This window comes from Abramis brama (assembly GCF_963993115.1).
Source record: "Abramis brama genome assembly, chromosome: 11".
NCBI lineage: Eukaryota > Metazoa > Chordata > Actinopteri > Cypriniformes > Leuciscidae > Abramis > Abramis brama.
In genome coordinates, this window is record NC_139973.1 from 37,708,954 (window position 1) to 37,729,799 (window position 20,846).

Genomic DNA, 20,846 nt, shown 5'->3' on the forward strand with positions numbered 1-20,846 from the left:
TTTGGGATGTGCTGGAGGAGACTTTACACAGTGCTGGACATTACAAGATCTTGAGCAAATATTGATGCACATCTTGATGGAAATAAATGTTGTGATGATGTTATTTCCATCAAGAGGTGCATTGCATTGTCATCCTGGAATATGGCCATGATGTGTCTTCCTACATGGTTGTCTAAGAAATGAAAAGCTACACACTCCATCAATAAGGGTTAGAAGAACGGTTGCCAAACACTAACATGCTAGAAACATAATAATCACTGCAATAATAATCCAATCATAGACTCTTAAGCATTTAAATCCAAACAGCGACTCTTTTTTTGGCCAGGCAGTGTATAAATGCCATGAAATATGCATTTTATGTTTCAAGGTAATTGTGAATAAACTATGGGTATTAACACAAAACTCTTTCCTGACATTGTTTATTTTATTTTATTTTTTAAGTTGTCAGCCAGCGGCAGCATCTTTCATCATATTAACGAGATTTTCACGACCCCCAGAATATTTTGTATGAATATCTGAACATACAAACTATCAAGAGAAAGAACAGAGCAAACAAACAAACAAACAAAATCCATTTTATTCTAGCTTCATGCATTCTTTTTTTATTAACATTTGAATATGGTTTCATTAAAGCAACATTTTGAACAAAAAGCTGATAAAGTCAAGTTTTTGTCAAAGACTACGCCTGGATCGGATCCAGAACGATGATCAAAACATCGAGTCCATCAACACCCACGAAGCTTGTACGGTCATGTACCTCTTTGGGTTCGACATTTTATTCAGTAACGTTATGCAGTTTTAAATGTATATGCTGTTTTATGATTGCGTTAGTTCACATGTGTGTAAGCAGTGCTTCTATCGCTTGTTTCTGCTGCTTCTTCACTGGTTTCGACTATTTCACAAGATGCATAATAGCGTCCCATGCCATTTACCACTCAAAACATGGGTTGCCGGAGCCGGAAAAACTCGACAATGGCAGGGAAAGAGTTAATCGCCAGCCAAAAAGCTCATAATCATGAAATCCAAAGCTATAGAAATTTTCCAGGACTTCTTTCCAAGATTTTATTTACAAAAATTTTCTGGACCAAGATCAATTTTTAAAATTCCCTGATTTGTCTGTGTTTTTCCATGACTGTGGGAATCCTGATGACTGTAATGAGACGTCAGATACAGAGGTAAATATCTAGAGCTTCCTTCATTTCACGAGTCATAAAACAGAAAAACAACACAAAGGAAACAGACATAAACAGAATAGCTTTGGTTCAGAATGTGTCGAGATTAAGGCAGGTTTGATTTTCTGGGCTGGGTCGGGGTTTTTTTTTTTTTAGTACAGTTTCATTTTAGATGCTCTGAACTCTTTAACCCTAAAACCGTATTCTGGACAAATGTGGGCAATCAATTCTACAATGTTAAGTGGGTGAAAAAAAAAAATCCTTAATCTTGTATTTGGGTCAAAAATGGGCACCCATAGAAATGAATGGGAAAAAGTGAAAGTGACAGTGAAAGTGAAAGTAATGTAATTTAGAGCAAAAACTGTAATTTAGAGCATTCTTCTTGTTTTTTTGTAAAAATAAATCAATAGATCCAATACAATGCATATCTAACATACACACAAATGAAGGGCTGATCCTGTACAACATTCTCATCATGGCAAAAACTCACACTCAAAAAAATAAGCATAATTTACATAGAAAATATGGTACTTTTTGAAGTAAATAAATTCAAAAATACCCCCAAAATAAAAAAACACCATAAATGGATGGACAAAATTTTATCGAAGACAGTGATATAACATTTATAATAAATAAAAAATAGGATCACATCTGAGTCCTCTGTGCCCACATTTGTCCACAATTACAGAATTAAGGGCTATAAAGTGAATACGGTTTGAGGGTTAACTGGCCTAAATTCAAGGTTCAATTCATGTCCTTTAATTGCAAATTGCCAATGTTTTTTTTTCTAACAGCAAGATTTTAAGCTAAACATTTATGTGAAGGTATAAGGGAAGCTCTTTTCAGGTCTTGTCAGTTACACTAATTAATGTTGCTTATACAATGTCAAGAAAAATACATAAATTAGATAAATACTACAAAAAAATCCATAGAAAATGAAAAGATTTATATATTTCTGTAAGAGCACTCACGCTGTGAGCTGGGAGGTCGCGAATTTAAAACTACAAATAAAACGTTAAATTGTATAACAGGATGCAGATGTGGACAAGACGTTATTAATTACTTGGCTTAAAATATATAAGTAAAATAAATGGCAAAATAATAACAGTGTATTAGTCGAAATATTTGCCCAAGGGAACTTTTAAGTTTAGCCCAACAGGTTTTGAGATGCTAACCAAGGAACCACAGCCCCTTTAAAAATGACGAAACACTGAGCATTTTTTACACTTTTTGCAAAGGCAAAAAAAGTTTTTCAGTCATAAGTGCCAGAATGATCAAGCACCAGAAGGATATAATGCTGTGTGATGGAAGATTGTGGATAGGTGTGTGTTCATGTGTGTTCTAAGGTTCGCTTTAAGGCATTCAGAAGTAAGAACTGAGATACATGTTGGAAAGTGTGTGCGATTTGAGTTATTACAAACGTACATGTTCAGTCTTTATGAGCTAAAAACAAAACGCATTTGTTAAAAAGCTATAAATATTCCAATAATGTGAAAGTTTGTCCAGAAGGGAATGTTAAAAATATTCCACCTCTTAAAAACCCATTTTTCTGCAGTTCCTCTAGGTTACGTCAGTGTCTTAAATCGTTATAAAGATGCTGTACAATAGTTTGCATATTCGTAGTGCTAATGCTGCTGACCAGCAATGAATCGTCCCTTTCCTACAAATCAGCCTCTAATCTGATAAATATATAAAAACATTATAATTCACACCTGGTAAAATCTACACTAACCAACTTTACCATCCCATCCCACTACGAATATTACTTAGCAACACTAAGTGCTTAATTTGTTAAAAGCTTGCTTTCTGAAATAATCCATTTAGAATTAAAAAGCCCTAGATTGTCATCCAGTAACACTAAAATAACTTCAGAGAGGGTGGAGATATGCAAATGCGGGGGAACCGTCATTGGTCAGCAGGGGTTGCCGTGGTGATCATGCAGCCAATCGTTGAGCAGCCAGTTCCTCCACATCCTCCCGGTTCTCGTTGATCTCTGCGAGCGTGCGCACAAACCGAGTCCACTCGTCCTGCCGGGGAACTGCAATTTGCTGCAGACAAAAAAACACCAGATGAGTTTCAATGACAACCGTATGTAAGCTTGTTTCCGCCAGGGAATAAAACATTTTTAAAAAGTAATTGCCTTTTGCCCCCTCAAAATTTGCAATTTTATATCCCACAATTATTGGAAAAAATTCAGAATTGCGATATATAAAGTCAGAAGCTGATAAATAAAGTTACAAATTTTTCCACATTTTTATCCTACAATTATGGGAACAAAGTCAGATTTGCTGTATATAAAGTCGCAAATGCAAGAAATAAAGTCAGAATTGCAAGAATAAACTTGCAAATAATTTTTCTCTCTCAATTACGAGTTTATATCTTACAATTCTGATTTATTTTCTAAGATATAAATTCGCAATTGTGGAAAAAAAGTCAGCTGACCATTTCATCTTACAATTCTGACTTTTTAACTCGCAATTGCAAGTTTTTATCTCACAATTATGGGAACAAAGTCAGATTTGCTGTATATAAAGTCGCAAATGCAAGAAATAAAGTCAGAATTGCAAGAATAAACGTTTTTTCTCTCTTATATCTTGCAATTCTGATGTTTTGTTTAAGATATAAACTCGCAATTCTGAGAAAAAAGTCATCTGGCAATTCAGACTTTTTTTCTCAGAATTGTGAGATATAAACTTGCAATTGTGGGGGGAAAAGTCAGCTGTCAAAAGTTACTAGTCACTCAGCATTTTCACTGGAAGAACTGCCATATAGATATTTTTTTATATTATCTCATAATTTGGCAGCAGGAATATTAGGCTGCTGTCACTTTAAGACCTGATGCACAGATCCATTACACTGTTACACATGCGTTTTCCTTTCTCAAATGTTCACATTCACTTAAAACATAACAGAGTATGGAGTATTCACGTAAATACAGTCAATTTAATTTATATTTATATATAAAAAAGCGAGATAAAAGTCGAAAAAACCTTTTTAATTCCGTGGTGGATACAAGCTTCCATACAAACTACAGTATCTTTGACCATTGAAAGTGTTTCAGCAGTGTCGTCCTCACCTCTCCAACATCGTAAATGTGCACCTGTCCCTCGGAGTCGCCGACGGCCACCTCTCGTCCCGAGTGAGCCCAGCGCACGCGGTTCAGCGCAGGGTTTCCTTCCACTGCTACGCTCGCTGTGGGGACCTGAGGCAGCACAGAATCATTCAAGATCTGGGGATCTGTTCATATTATATTTCTGTGAGATTTGTGTACCTCAGTTTCATTGTTAAGGTTCCACAGGTCCAAACGTCCGACCCCGTCCACACAAGCAAACAGAGCCGGGTGTGTGGGTGACCACATGACATCATACACGTAGTCGGAGTTGTCCTCAAAAGAGTACAAAGGCTTATTGTTCTGTGAGGAGAGACACACAGAGCAGTGTTGCTATTGTTCACTAAAACAAAACTATTAAAAACTGTTTTTGTGCATTTAAATAAAGCTAAAATCAAATATAAATATTAGACTAGAAATTAAAACACTGAAATAAAGTAAGTTGAAGTACTAAGTACTATGAAGTTCTTCTAAAATAAAACTGAAATAAAAATGAATCAAAGCTTATTGATTTATCAGGACAGACTCAAACATATCCCAGGATACCGATATAGCTGATGGGAATGCCATTTATCAATAACATTTCTCAAGTGTTGACTACCAAAACACACTTGTAACCAATCAGCAGTAAGGGGCGTGTCTACTGATGATGGGGAAGAGAACGCTCAGTGAACGATTACAGAAAGAGAGAGATGGCAGATAAAAAACAAAAGTGGAAAATGTCTGCTGAACTTAAAATGAAAAAGAAGGCTTACGATCCGGTGTTGTGCCGAATTCCGACCCCCTGCAAAATTATTACCCCCCCCAGTTGAAGTCAGTACCTGATTGCCTAATCCTAACCCCGCCCCTAATCCTCCCCCCTCCCCCACAACTAATCCTAAACCTACCAATGCTAGGGGGGTAATAATTTGGCGGGGTCGAAATTCGGCACAACACCGGCAGGTACAGCGGATTCCGCCGTAGTCGTTGCCTGGGTTACGGTCGCGTACGGAAGTGTGGGGCGGAGCTATCAAATTAGGGGCGAGATCATTTTGGGGTAGGGGCGTGTTTGTTTTGGTGATTTCAAATATCAACATTTGCCAAAAGTTTTTTTCAAAAAATTGATGAAAACTTACAAACCTTAAAAGAAAATAACAAACCGAAATAGAATAAGTTGAAGAACTAAAATTTATAAAATGCTAATAGAATCAAGCCAAACAAGTGAAAATGTGAAAAAAAAGTGAAAATGACAAGCACATAACAAAATTATTGAAATTTAAACTAATACTAACTAACAATAAAAAAAAAAATAAAAAAAAAAAATATATATATATATATATATATATATATATATATATATATATATATATATACAGTGCAATGCATAAGTGAATACACCCATGCTAAAGTTGACTAAAAAGAGGAATAAAAAATCATATTTTGGAAATTGAACTTAATGCCTTAATTTAAAAAATTAGGAAAAATCCAACCTTTAAGGACACCAATTTTCTTTGTGAATGAATAATGTATCGTAAATAAATAAATGTTCTTCCTTAAAATACATGGTGCATAAGTGAGTACACCCCTATGTTAAATTCCCATAGAGGCAGGCAGATTTTTATTTTTAAGTATTTAAAAAAAAAAAAATTTAGGATACTATGCATCCTGATAAAGTTCCCTTGGCCTTTGGAATTAAAATAGCCCCACATCATCACATAGCCTTCACCATACCTAGAGATTGGCATGGGGTACTTTCCATAAGATCATCTCTCAATGCAAATCAAACTAGCTTTTAGGCTAACTGAAATAAAATCATGCCAATCTTTAGGTATCCTAAAAAAAAATAAAAAAAAAAATACTTAAAAATAAAAATCTGCCTGCCTCTATGGGAATTTAACATAGGGGTGTACTCACTTATGCACCATGTATTTTAAGGAAGAACATTTATTTATTTACGATACATTATTCATTCACAAAGAAAATTGGTGTCCTTAAAGGTTGGATTTTTCCTAATTTTTTAAATTAAGGCATTAAGTTCAATTTCCAAAATATGATTTTTTATTCCTCTTTTTAGTCAACTTTAGCATGGGTGTATTCACTTATGCATTGCACTGTATTATTATAGTATATATATATATATATATATATATATATATATACTATAATAATATATAAATAATACTAAATACATCCTCCATCGGATCTGAGTTTCCACTTCAGCAGTGTAGATGTAGTGTTTAAAACAGTGGTGTATTATCACCTTGGTGCTCCAGAGTTTGACGGTCCAGTCAAAAGAGGAAGTGACGAACAGGTGAGAGAAGTCGACCGGTCCTGACGCCGTGTGGCAGTCGAGCCCTGTGATTGGTCCATGATGACCCTCAAACATCTCACTGATGCCCGCTTTACTACAACACACACACACACCAACAGAAATCAAAGACTTGTGCGGATGTGAAACTGACACACACAGTCCTGGCTCACACTCTTACCTGCCATGTCTACAGGAGGTGTAGATGGACCCGTCCTCACTGCCCACAACAAAGTTATTGACATCACCCAGAGGAAATGACATGGAGGTCACGGCAACTGACTTGGACTGTTTGAACACGAGCTCCAGACTGTCCTACACACACACACACACACACAGCAGGTGTGAGTTTGACTCTTGTGTATCTGGATGAAAGAGAGCAACTGGCGATGTTTCAAACCCTAGTGAGTTTCCTACTAAGACTTTTTTGTCGATGTTTTTAGGATTCATAGTATTTATATATTAATGCACTTGGCAGACGCTTTTATCCAAAGCGACTTACATTGCATTCAAATACATGTTTTACCAGTTTATGCATTCCCTGAGAAAAAAGTTTGGGGTCGGTAAGATTTTTTGAAAGAAGTCTCTTCTGCTCACCACAGCTGCATTTATTTGATCAAAAATACAGTAAAAACAGTAATGTTGTGAAAAATTATTACAATTTAAAATAACTGCTTTCTTTGTGAATATATAGTAAAATGTAATGTATTCCTGTGATCAAAGCTGAATTTTGATCCTTCAGAAATCATTCTAATATGCTGATTTGCTGCTCAAGAAACATTTATGATTATTATCAGTGTTGAAAACAGTTGTGCTGCTTCAAATTTTTGTGGAAGCTGTGATTATTGTTTTTTTTCAGGACTCTTTGATGAATATAAAGTTTAAAAGAACATAATTTATTTTATAAATTTTATAACATGATATATGTCTTTTGACAAATGTAATGTGTCCTTGCTGAATAAAAGTATCAATATCTTAACAAAAACAAATATTACTGAGCCCTTGAAGGGCTGTGTGTCTGTGTGTGTGTGTGTGTGTGTGTGTGTGTGTACACTTGTACAACTATCTTTGTGAGGACCAGTTTGAGTTTTAGACCATTTGAGTGAGAACAAAGAGAGTAAAGTGAGGACATTTTGGCCGGTCCTCACTTTCTGAGAGCCTTTAAAGGACTGTTTGAGGGTCAAGACTTGGTTTTAGGGATAAGGTTATAATGAGGTTAAGGGTCGGTTTAGGGTAAGGGTTTGGGTTAGGCACTTAGTTGTGAAGGGTAAGGTTAGGGTAAGCGGCTAGAGATTGCATTGTGTCAATGAATGTCCTCATATAGATAGATGTACAAGAATGTGTGTGTGTGTGTGTGTGTCACCTGTGGTGTAGACAGCATGTCCAAACTCCAGGAGCACATCTTCCCATCCGTGGAGATGCTGATGAGATTGTGAGCATTCTGAGTCCCCACCACATTCACACAGTACACCGGGTGCTGGAGAGAGAGAGAGAGAGATATATATATATATATATATATATATATATATATATATATATATATATAGAGAGAGAGAGAGAGAGAGAGAGAGATGATCCACCGGAACAGTGTGGATGAAGATGATGCATTGCAGGGGTGTTTGTGCTCGTGTACCGTGTGAGCTGAGGCTGAGAGCGGCGTCCTCTGCACAGGGGTGCGTTTGTTACTCCGGTTGTCCCACAGCACGATCTGACCCGAGTACGTGCCTCCAACCACCAGATTCGGATGAAACTGTGCAAACGCTGCTGACATCACTGCAGACTGAACAAACACACATATTCCATGAGCCACGTGACCTTTGAACCTCAACATAATAATATATTATTATATAAAATTATGTAATATATAATATTTAATGAAATAATGAGACTAAATAATTGTTGTTATTAACAATACATTTAGTTCCTTATGTACTTTGACATCTTGAGCAGGTTCAAGCCTTCCATAAACCTGTAATTCACACACTGACTGGGCATATTTAACCTCTCAGGATATTAATTTTTAAGAATTACTAGGTTTACTGTGTGATTTGTTTATGCATGTATGTATTTATTTATTTAAATTAATTTTAATAATCCACCCATCCATCCATTCTCCAAAACTAAAATGAAATGAAACAAAAAAATAATGAATTAAAATCATTTTATATTGTATTATTTTTTATGTAATTATTTATTTTAATAAAAAAATATTTATTATTATTTTGTTTTTCAATCTCAAACTTTTTTTCTGTTGAATCCACAATCTTCTTAATTTCCATGAGATAAATAATGTGTGATCTTAAGACGAGATCATATTAAAACCAAGACAAAATTAGGTTACACTTTATTTTAAGATGTCCGTGTTACAGTGTATTTATACATTTAAGTACTGAGTAATAATAATAAACTACATGTACTTACTACTATAGGGTTAAGGTTAGTTGCATGTAATTACGGATAATTTAATGTTTTACTATAGTAGCTACATGTAACGTGTAATGAGGACACTGTAAAATAAAGTGTTAGCCAAAATATTAATTAATTTTTTTTAATGCACAGAGATATGCACTGAGACGGTCACCTGGCAGTGGAAGACATATTCCGGTGTGGTTTTCTTATATTTCATGTTCCAGACGAGAGCCACGCCGTCCGGCTCATGTGGCGCGTCCTCATTATTACAATATGATGCCAACAGCAGCTCAGGGTACTGATGGGAAGGAGAAAACAGGAACAGTGAGGCGAACTACACTGAAAAGATAGTATTTAAAGGGATGGTTCGGAGTAATTTCAACCTAGGGTCCTTTGCACCATGACCTCGAGCCAAACACCCGCCAGAAGCCTTTTTCCCCTTGGTTGAACATTATTAAAGTTAGAGCTTATTTAGAGATATCAGCCGAATGGCTTAGTGCAGGCGCTAATGGATCCAAGGCTGTATCTCGTAAATTACCCCACTAATAATGCCCAGAATGGTACCAAACTTCTACAGTAGTACAAATAGGTTCTTTGCTCATAAAACGAGGCATTGGAAAGTTTGTAAGTACATCAGGAGTTTATTTAAATAACACTTGCCTGATGGCTCATGCTACCGCTAACCCGGACGTCGACGTCACTTCAGTGGTTTGGGAAAAGCACGTAAAAGTCCTGGCAGAAAGCGATGCATAAGGATGTAGAGTAACGACGCCCAATTCCAGGAATGCACTAATATTTTGTTGGTAGTACCAGTTTGCAACAATTATTAGTTAACACTAAGTTGTCAACACTTCGGAAAAAATTATAACTTGTTGTTACACTACATCCTTATGCATCGCTTTCTGCCAGGACTTTTAAGGGCTTTGGACAACCTTGGGTCCATTAGCGCCTGCACTAAGCCATTCGGCTGATATCTCTAAATAAGCTCTAACTTTAATAATGTTCAACCAAGGGGAAAAAGGCGTCTGGGGGGTGTTTGGCTCGAGGTCATGGTGCAAAGGACCCTAGGTTGATTTTACTCCGAACCATCCCTTTAACTAAATACAAACTATCAGTCAAAAGTTTGGACACACTTGACTGAGTTGCATGATCATGTACCTGTGGTGACCAGTCGAGACACGTGACGACTCTGTGTTTAGACCAGCGTTCGTCCGCAAACTGTCTGTTCAGGTAGAGTTTGGCCCCGGCCTGCGACTCCCTGAAACAAACACAGTCACACGTCACACACACACACCAGAGCCGTTCCACATCTGATACCAGATCAGCGAACACTCTCCTCACCCCTCTTTATCCTGAAGGTCTCGCCCGCTGTAGTCGAAAAACACATCCACCTGCTCAGAGAGCGCGCGCTCCATGATCCGAGAGCTGTGGTCAAAGAAAGTCACGAACTCCGACGAGTGAAGAATCTGTTGTTTCTCTTCCTCCGTCAGCTCATGAGGCAGCGCTACACACAGAAAAAGTGTCCTCCATTAATATTCTGATTTCATGTCTTATGGAACGATGTAAAATGAAGTGTATGATTTCTCTCGTTGCTGTGTTTTAGAGCGCTACCTTCTTCTTCCTCTTTTTGAGGGTCTTTCTCCTCTTGAAGCTCCAGAACAGGCTCAGTCACGCCCGAATCTTCCTCCTCTTCCTCATCTACGGACAGCAGAGAAAGAGTTTAGTCTCATTACTGCTTTAAAGAAAAGCAGCGTGTGTGTGACTTACCATTTTTGTGATGAGTTTGTGTGGGCGTCTGGGTCTCTTTTGAGTATGACACCATCTCTTTGGGCGGGAAGTCCACCTGCGTGACCTTTGACATGCCCAACTTCAGCGGGCCACGTCTGCAGAAAATACAGACACATATGTTGAGACGGAAAAATGCTGTGGGATACACATAAAAATATCTGTAATAAAATATTAAATTAAAAAATAAAAAATAATTAAATTAAAATTATTAAATAATAATTACATTTAAAAACAATAAATAAAGTCAAAATAAATATAATAAAATAAATAATTAAACTAAAAACAACAAATCATAAATAAGTTAATTAAAATTACTGAATCTAAAATAAATAATTATATAGGGAATAAATAAATAAAGTAAATAAATGGGGAAAATAAATAAATGAACAATAAATTAATAAAAAAATAATTAATTAATTAAAATAAATTAATAAAAAATAAGGAAATAATTAAATTAAAAACAAAAATGAATTAATAATAAATAAATAAATGAACAATTAAATAACTTAATTTAAAAACAAACAAATAAATAAATTAATAAAATCAAAAATACTTAAATCAAAAGAAATCAATTAAAAAGAAATAATTGATTAAATTAAAATCAACAAATAATTAATTCATGATGGATAAATAAATACATAAATAACTGATTCTAAAACTAAATTATTATATAAATTTTACATGAATAAATGGGAAAAATAAATAAATGAACAAAAAAATGATTAAATTAAAATAAATGAAATAAATAAATACTTAAACTAAAAACCGCAAATAATTAATACATAATAAACAATAAAAAATACTGAATTTAAAAATAAACAAACAAACTAGAAATTCCATCTGCTGAGGGGTGATAATGTGTCCACAAGTCAGTACAACAGTTTGAGCGTCTTAGAAAGTACATACTAAACTACATGTAGTTTTCATAGTTTTAATTCAATGTTACATAAGGTACATTTCATGTTGGTCTGAATGCTTTCCGACAGGAAATAAGATTGTATATTGATAAATCATGGGTCGCTCTACCTGGACTTAAGCGGGGCGAGACTAATTCAAACATGTTAATAAAAAAATCTGAAATTACCTTTAAGGTAGTTAAACATAATTAAGCTAGTTATGCTAGGGGAGTCACAGTGTATTCACACAATTCACTATTTGGTTCATCATGACTGTCCACAAAAAAAAAAAAAAAAGGCAGCAGGAGTGAGAGGACACATGTGAAAGAAGGATAAATGAAGGAGAGGCGGGTAATAAAGCAGACAGTGCGCAGCAGGAGTGATATTAATGAGAGCGAGACAGCAGTACCCGAGCTGAGAGTCTGAATGGAGCAGTAGAGTAGAGGGGTCAGAGTCCCAGTGAAGAGTCCTGTTAGAGACACATGCATGCACACGGTTACAAGGCAGAGTCGCTGTTACACACGTATACATGTGCATGCAGATGACTTCCACATAGTACACAACGCAATACAGACAATAGAAATCAAACCCCAAAGTACTTTACATATATTGTTTATATGCATGGCTTTATGAAGTGTTTATGGAGGCAGGGTGTGTTATGATGTAAGATGGTAGAAATGTGTGAAATAGTATATATCCTATATATATATATATATATATAGTGCAATGCATAAGTGAATACACCCATGCTAAAGTTGACTAAAAAGAGGAATAAAAAATCATATTTTGGAAATTGAACTTAATGCCTTAATTTAAAAAATTAGGAAAAATCCAACCTTTAAGGACACCAATTTTCTTTGTGAATGAATAATGTATCGTAAATAAATAAATGTTTAATAAATGGCCTTTGGAATTAAAATAGCCCCACATCATCACATAGCCTTCACCATACCTAGAGATTGGCATGATTTTATTTCAGTTAGCCTAAAAGCTAGTTTGATTTGCATTGAGAGATGATCTTATGGAAAGTACCCCATGCCAATCTCTAGGTATGGTGAAGGCTATGTGATGATGTGGGGCTATTTTAATTCCAAAGGCCAAGGGAACTTTATCAGGATGCATAGTATCCTAAAAAAAAATGACAAAAAATACTTAAAAATAAAAATCTGCCTGCCTCTATGGGAATTTAACATAGGGGTGTACTCACTTATGCACCATGTATTTTAAGGAAGAACATTTATTTATTTACGATACATTATTCATTCACAAAGAAAACTGGTGTCCTTAAAGGTTGGATTTTTCCTAATTTTTTAAATTAAGGCATTAAGTTCAATTTCCAAAATATGATTTTTTATTCCTCTTTTTATTCAACTTTAGCATGGGTGTATTCACTTATGCATTGCACTATATATATATATATATATATATATATATATATATATATATATATGAGATATGTGACATATATGTGATGTAGATATTTTGATATATAACATTTATTTGATATATATAAAATTTTAAAACTGGAAAAGTGCACTCTTTTAGCTCTTTTTTTTCCAACTGCTGTTAAATAAAATTATGTTGAATCATGAAAAATCAAAACATAAAATAGAAATGACAGAAAATGTTGTGTCAAATTAAAAGAATGGGAAAAATAGATGAAAAGATGTTAAGACAATGATGAAAACATATTTACAGTGAAACATGGAGGAATGTGAAATACAGAGTGTGAAGAAAAGTTAAGTTGTTGATGCTTTCCAGGCAACATATTAAAATAATGAAATGTTATATAATGTGAAGCTGTTTTTTTTCCATCATTTGTGTCATGAATTAAAAAAAACAGGATGAAGAATCTTTTATTTGTAAGTTACTTAATACCCTTCATTAACCAAAAACAGGCAATCACATGGTTGTTTAATATACATAATGTATTTATATATATATGAAGAGTTCAGATGCAAAAGCCTCTAAGTGTCATCTGAAATTTTCTTCTAGAATGATCATTTTTATCAGGCTTGTATATTTAAGTTCAGTAATTTCACTTAAATGACCATTTATAGGTAATTTGCATTGCCATTTAAGTGAAATTACTGAACTTAAATATACAAGCCTGATAAAAATGATCATTCTAGAAGAAAATTTCAGATGACACTTAGAGGCTTTTGCATCTGAACTCTTCATATATATATATATAACCATATTTTAATAGAATTTTAAGCAAAATGAACTACACTATCTTTCAGAAGTTTGGGGTTGGTAAGATTTTTTAGTTTTTTAGTTTTTTTTTTAGTTTCTGAAAGTCTCTTATGCTCAAGTCTGCATGTATTTTATCAAAAATACAGTAAAACTGTAATATTGTAGTAACAATAATAATAATTTACATTTTTACAGCACCTTTCCAAAGCCCTAGGTTGCTTTACAAATTTAGGTTAGAGGAATACAGACAATACAAACATATACAAACATCAATAACAAAGTACAGTTCACAGACCAAGAGCGGAAGAGTAATATTCAGAGAAAAAATGTGTTTAAGAGGTTTTTGAAAGAAAGAAGGGAGGATACTTGACGGATATCTCGAGATAGAGCATTACACAAACTGGAACACTAAGGCTCTGTTTACAGCTGGTATTAAGATGTGTTTTGGTCGATCGGATCACAAGTGGACGAGGCTAAACACAGGTGTAAACGGGGTTTAAAGCACTTTGAGCTTGTCCACTTTCAGACACTTCCAGAGGGAGTCGAAAACACATTAGACTGGATTGCTTTCGTAGTGTAAACGCTCATGTGGTCGAATGTGTTCAAACAGCCACAAAAGACCGTCTACTCTCCGTCTACTGAACTAATGCGTACACATTATGGGAAGAGCTCTAGCCAGACGGGATTTAAACTTTGTCTAAGTTTTGGTTTGAAGATGAAAAATGTACCAAGCACAATGTTCTCTCCCCATTGATGATCATGATCACGACATGATCATTTTTTTTCAGGATTCTTTGATGTATAGAAAGAACAGCATTTATTTGAAAGAGAAACATTAAAAATGTCTGTTTATCCTTGTTTTTTTTTAAACCTTACTTACCCCAAACTTTTGAATGGTAGTGTATATACATTTCCCGTGATGTAAGATCTTGGTCATTCCCTCCACCTGTTCTGTATCATGTACACGTGTGTGTGTCTCACCTCGGCCCCGTGCCACCGTCTCCCGAGTCCTGGCTGCCCGTTTCGCTGGGTGTGTCCACTGATTTGGCAGAGGGGGACATGGGAGGGGGGACTAAATAGTGAAACAGACACGTATCCTCTGTTACCACACGCAGAGGTTGCACTACGCACACAAGCATAAGCGGGGCGAAGGGGGTGTTTGGAATTAAAAAAGAGCATAAAAACATCCAAGTAAAAAAGGATGAGTAAAAAAGTAGGTGAGCAACAAAAAGCAAGAGGGTGGTGCAAGAAACACGAAATCAAAGAGGATTGAGTCACACACAAAAAAAGAGAAGACAAAAAGTGCAGTGGTTAATATTCATGCAGGATCCTCATTCCAAACCAAACCAAACTATCATGTTAAGAAAGAAAGAAAGAACAATGAACGATAAAACCAGAGGAAATGGATAACATAATTATGACTAAACAAATGAGCTTTATTTAAAGGTTTTGGGTTCTTGTCAGCTGGTCAGGCAAAACCAGCAAAACCAGCTTAGGCTCATTTAAACAGGTCATAAATCAGGGGCCGGTTGCATAAATGGTTAAGACTAGTCTTACAACTTAGTCATCACATTTTTTTCTTTATGACTGTTCATAACTGTTTTAAGTCAGTTATATAAAAACGTAGATTAGTCTAATTTGATACTAGAAAGTAATACTGATTGTCCCTTGACTCAACGCTAGGTGGTCATACTAGTACTTAAGACACAGTCTTAACATAAGGGCTATTTTTATGCAACCGGCTCCAGGTCATAAATCAGGTCATAAATCAGGTCATATATCAGGTGGTCATAAATCACGATTCTCCCTCTATTCTGAACAGACAACTAAACAAAATAACATCATATCCTAGAGGTTCTGATAATTTTAATTGCTGCAGTCTATTTAAAATGTTTAATGAATCTGAATTAATTATTTTTATTGAATGAATGATTCAATGACTCGTTTCATTACTGGATGAATCAGCGTTTTTGAACGAATCTCTTGAATGAATGATTCAACGACACATTTTTTGACAGTCACTTGTCGCCACCTGGTGGCATAACAATGTCATCGTAATTTGACGCACCGTGTTACTTTCAAAAGGGGATTTGCTCTATTCGATCGCTATCATAGAAATCAGTGTTTAGCCTACATCTGAACTATAAACTTCTGTGACATTATGAATGATTGTAACACAGAAATAACGAAACTGTGTGGTTAAAAGACTGATTCATATCTATACATGACTACTGCTCTCTCTGGGTCAGCGGCAGCGCGAATACAGATCTGAATGTTCGATGTGATCAAACTTGTCAAAGGTTTATTAGGTATTCTTACATCTAAGAATGAGATCGTGTGGGTGTTTTCGATCTTTTAACGATTAATCGTGCAGCTCTAATCTATACATTAGAAATAATCAGTCCTGCTTTCTCCTTATTGTCTCACATAGACTAAGTTTCTGTTAATGTGTTAATGTGTAAAGTTAATGTGTTAATCTGTTTCATGAACATAAAAAGGTTGTAAAAGTCGTAGAACAAGTAATTTTTGCTGTATCATTTCAATAAATAGTCTTTTCTCGTTGGAAATAAGTTTTGAGCACTGAAAGTTTCAGAATGTGCATCAAGCTCTAACAAAAGATCCAGATCTCTTCATGATATAATTGTATGTAGATTACTAATACAAAAGCATGCTTGTTGTGAACACATGCTAGTGCCAAAAACCTAATATAATTTCCCATGCTGCTTTGTTGTTTCATACCCATGGAGGCATCCACTATCCCCATGCTCTGCAGCAGAGCCTCTGCCTCCCTCCTCTTCCTCTCCAGATCAGAGTCATCCTGCGGAGGAGACGCTCCCTCCTTCCGGCCATCCAGCTTCAGGAGAGAGGGAGAGAGAGAGAGGGAGAGGGAGAGAGAGAGAGAGGGAGAGAGAGAGAGAGAGAGAGAGAGAGAGAGAGAGAGAGAGAGAGAGGGAGAGGGAGAGGGAGAGGGAGAGGGAGAGGGAGAGGGAGAGGGAGAGAGAGAGAGAGAGAGAGAGAGAGAGAGAGAGAGAGAGAGAGAGAGAGAGAGAGAGAGAGAGAGAGACGTGTTTCAGTGTAACAACCACAGACATCAAATCACTACAGGTTAGTCCACAGCTCACCTCTTTCTTCTTGCGTTCTTCCTCTTTCCTCTTCTTCTCCTCCCTGATCTGGGCCAGGCGTTGTTTCTTTCTCTCTAACTCTGCTTTCAGCTCACTTTTGTCAGACATTCTGCAGACAGACACACACACACACACACACACACACACATTTAAAGTCCCCCTGTGGTGAAAATCAAGCTTTTAAAGTTGTTTATATGTCTATGTGGTGTTTTTAATATGCTTTATGACAAACCATGTGTAAATTCATAAGTCGACAGCATTGCTGAGTATTTTCTCCTTAAAACTGCAGTGAACCAAAGACAGTCTCAAAAACACGCTTTAAAATCGCTGGTGTTTCTGACGTCACAAACTACCTTGTAACCAATCAGATCAACGTGTGATCGTCAACCAGTGGATCTCTGAGCTGAGTGAGTGAGTGGAGGCGGGGCTCATTTGCATATTCATAGAACCACGTATACTAAATAAGGCAAGGGTGTAGAGTTACATTCAAGATATTTTAAGGCATGAAGACTTTTTTTCCAAGGAAAAAACACTTAAATATGTAATTTTGGTGATCAAAGATGAGTTTTAAGGGATAAAATGATTGACTACAGGGGGACTTTAAGTCTTGTGAGTGTATTTGGACGCTACAATTTTGTTAGTAAATCTGCTTTATTAGAGGTATTATTTAGGACATAAAACAATTACAAAAATAATGCAGGCAACACTTTAAGACATCTTCCATTAAAACTGAAGGGTGTGGATTTTGGAATAAACTGCTGCTTCAATGTATACGTAATGAGTGATTATAATTAAGATATTAATCAATATTTTTCCTTCTAAATATCACATGAGTTGAATGACTTCTCTAGGCTTGTTATAGAAGTTACCAGTGTGATCACTGAAATGTTCTTTTCAAGCATTCTCTAATGTCTGTATTTGATATGAATGCAGTAACAGTGCTTGCTCATTTAGCCCGGCTTCCAGAAATGAAATATGGAAAGATGTTTTGTTTTTTTAAGAAAGGTCTTCAACATGTGTCAATGATTACATCTGTTTTTCTAGGGTACTCTGACATCTATGGTCACAGGGGTCATTGAAGTCTATAGTTTAAAGGTGCACTGTGTGTTTTTAGCGGCATCTAGTGGTGAGATTGCGAATTGCAACCGACAGAAGTTAATACGGTGGCCGACAGGAGAAGATGCACATCTGAGGTCATTCCGGTCCACTCCACACCCATGATGAGCAGGACACCACTCCACCGCCTCATCAACAGCTTCACTCGGGTCTGACGAACACCACACAGTCTGAATACTGAGCAAAAGTCTGAATTTGAGAACTGGATCTTTTCGATTTATGAGTGTGAACTTGAATTGGACACAAACCACAGGTTTTTGATCTGGGATTTGAAGGGGAATGACAGGAAGAAGAATTTACTGAATTGAACAAAAGCAGGTGAAAAAAAGTGCCTTTAAACTTCCTAAATTATTTGCAAGATATATTGATAAAACCCTCTTATGTTTAATTTGATTTGCTTTGATATATTTCATTATTTATTATATTAATCAATCCATTATTGTAATAAACAATAATTACTAAATGTTTTTAAGTGATTATTTTGTTTTTGTTTAATTTTTACATTTTTATTTAAAAATATTTTTTATTTTTCAATCGATCCTGGCTGGATTTATTGTGCTCGTGTTAAACAGTGATAATGCCTGTTCGTTAGAGGAAGTCCATCACAAGTTTTAACAATATCATATTAATTGATTGTGACAATTTATTCTCTGACATGTAAAATACATTTTCTGATTTAATATATTTCTCTAAACTAAGTTCAACATTGTCTATATATATATATATATATATATATATATATATATATATATATATATATATACATACACACACACAATATTTTAATATTTTATAACAAATATATAAAATAGTAAATATAATTATAAAATTATACATATAAATAAAACTATATATGCGTATATAATCACCAATTTATATATATATATATATATATATATATATATATATATTATTATTATTATTATTTTATTAAATTTCAAATGATACTAATGTTATCTAATGTTTATGGAAATACTCTTGTGTGTAAGATTCATTGTGATATATAAAACAAAGAACATTATTAATTACAGTGGTTATATTAATTTATTTATATAAATCCAGTTGTGTTTTAATTCTACTACCTTACACCTGACTCAAAATTGTATTCTACAATTCTCCGCGACTTTAAATTAAATTTAGGAACTGAACTGGAACTACAATAGGTTTTTCCAACAGCCTACCGAATGCCACACATCCCGGTTTTCAGTATAAAGGAAAAACATTAATCAAAGATAGACCTATTTACCAACAAACCTCTTATAATAATCGTACATTATATAAAATCTTCATTATTTTTGTTTACTAAATGACAACTTGCTGAATAGTGTGTTTATCCCAGTGACACACACACACACACACACACACACACACACACACAAGGGACACTCCTGTAAGAGTCCCGGATGGTCAGTCAATATGGCTGCACAGCAAACCGGCCCGGTGAAAGCTCGCAAACTAACATAAAATCATTCGTTTAAAAGCATAATTACTATTTATTGATACAATTATTGAAGCTGCGCGCGCAGGACTGTTGATCCGAAAGCGCTCTCATTAAATGCATCATCGTTTGTCTAGTTGCATCAGCTGTGCATTTATGTTTCTTTTTCCCCCCAAACCATTTGAATTGATGTTTAATAACACAGTGTATTAGGAATTCATGTTGTGCTTTGTTTTAAATCAATTTCAGCAAGACTGTATAAGTTATTATAACATAAATGACAGTTAAAGCGCACACGTCAGACGGCCTCATGAATCAATGCAGAAAGAAACACCGCCTTTAAAACACACAATAATTCATTTTAACAGCAGAAACCCTACATTAATAAAGAAAACATTATTCTTACTTGAAATAAAATGTTAGCGGCTTGGGGTCGGTATGAAGAGGATTATTCTTCTGTCAGCGGACTAATAACTTATCCTCTTTCTCTGTTGTGACAGCAGCGGCAGCGCTGAATCTGGGATGCGGCTACGGGTGCCGTGTGGTGCTGTTCTCAAACAGAGCGGATGCGGCGTTTCGTAAAGTGACCACTAGATGGCGCACTTTAACTTGACAGATTAGTGATGAACTATGGAAGGCATTTTCTGCCAAATTTAAATAAATAAATTAAATGATTAAAATGAAAATTAAAACCAGATTAACGATTTCATTACAGAAAACTGTACGCAAAAAATGTGACAAAATTGAGAATGAAATTAAATGATTTCATTTTCACAGCATTATCCCTGTCAAATTGAAAAATAAAATGCAATTGGTGATTTCACATTTCATTTTCACTACAGTCTCGAGGCAAGACTGCCAATATTAAAATGAAAAGCCAAACGTGAAAAAGAAACTACAAATGCAGTTTTTACAATGCTCTTTAGTAACGCTCACGCAATAATAGTGACACAATTCAAATACAAATGTAAATTTTCGTTTTCATTTTAATTCCTCTTTTATTTCAGTTTTCATTTTCGTTTTCATTTTCAAAGACAACCTGCATGCAAATTCTATGTTAATGAGTGGATGTGGCTTATTCTAGTAACGGCGCTGAGACACGCCTTCTGTAAAGCGAAGTCGTCGACGTCCCGTGTGCATGAGTTTAATGTGTGAAACGAAATTATTTTATTGTGATTATATTGTAATCGAGATGACGAGATATGGCGAAATCTTAGTGAGCTTTTGCGGGAAGCTGCCGCAGCATTAGAACATGGAAACAACCAGCCTGGCCATGTTAGTTATGATGTTAGACTCAGACTACCATAATCGAC

General features: G+C 35.3%; 1 protein-coding gene across 4 annotated transcripts; it reads right to left on the reverse strand.

Moving 5' to 3' along the window:
• Nucleotides 1-554: 554 nt before the first annotated feature.
• On the reverse strand, nucleotides 555-20,079 carry dync1i2b (dynein, cytoplasmic 1, intermediate chain 2b). Of its 4 annotated transcripts, none has more exons than XM_084127813.1 (17): nucleotides 19,940-20,079; nucleotides 16,980-17,088; nucleotides 16,597-16,711; nucleotides 14,839-14,980; nucleotides 12,071-12,130; nucleotides 10,745-10,860; nucleotides 10,589-10,675; nucleotides 10,319-10,481; nucleotides 10,136-10,235; nucleotides 9,150-9,275; nucleotides 8,202-8,348; nucleotides 7,932-8,045; nucleotides 6,750-6,883; nucleotides 6,521-6,665; nucleotides 4,444-4,584; nucleotides 4,249-4,374; nucleotides 555-3,220 (listed from the first exon to the last, which is right to left on the reverse strand). In XM_084127813.1, exons 2-17 carry the CDS (start codon nucleotides 17,085-17,087, stop codon nucleotides 3,107-3,109), a joined length of 1,938 nt encoding a protein of 645 aa, XP_083983939.1. In that variant the 5' UTR covers nucleotide 17,088; nucleotides 19,940-20,079; the 3' UTR covers nucleotides 555-3,106. The 4 variants fall into 4 exon arrangements, with proteins under 4 accessions (XP_083983939.1, XP_083983940.1, XP_083983942.1 ...); XM_084127814.1 differs by having other exon boundaries at nucleotides 14,839-14,929; nucleotides 19,940-20,076; XM_084127816.1 differs by lacking the exon at nucleotides 12,071-12,130 and having other exon boundaries at nucleotides 14,839-14,929; nucleotides 19,940-20,076.
• Between the last annotated feature and the right edge of the window lie 767 nt (nucleotides 20,080-20,846).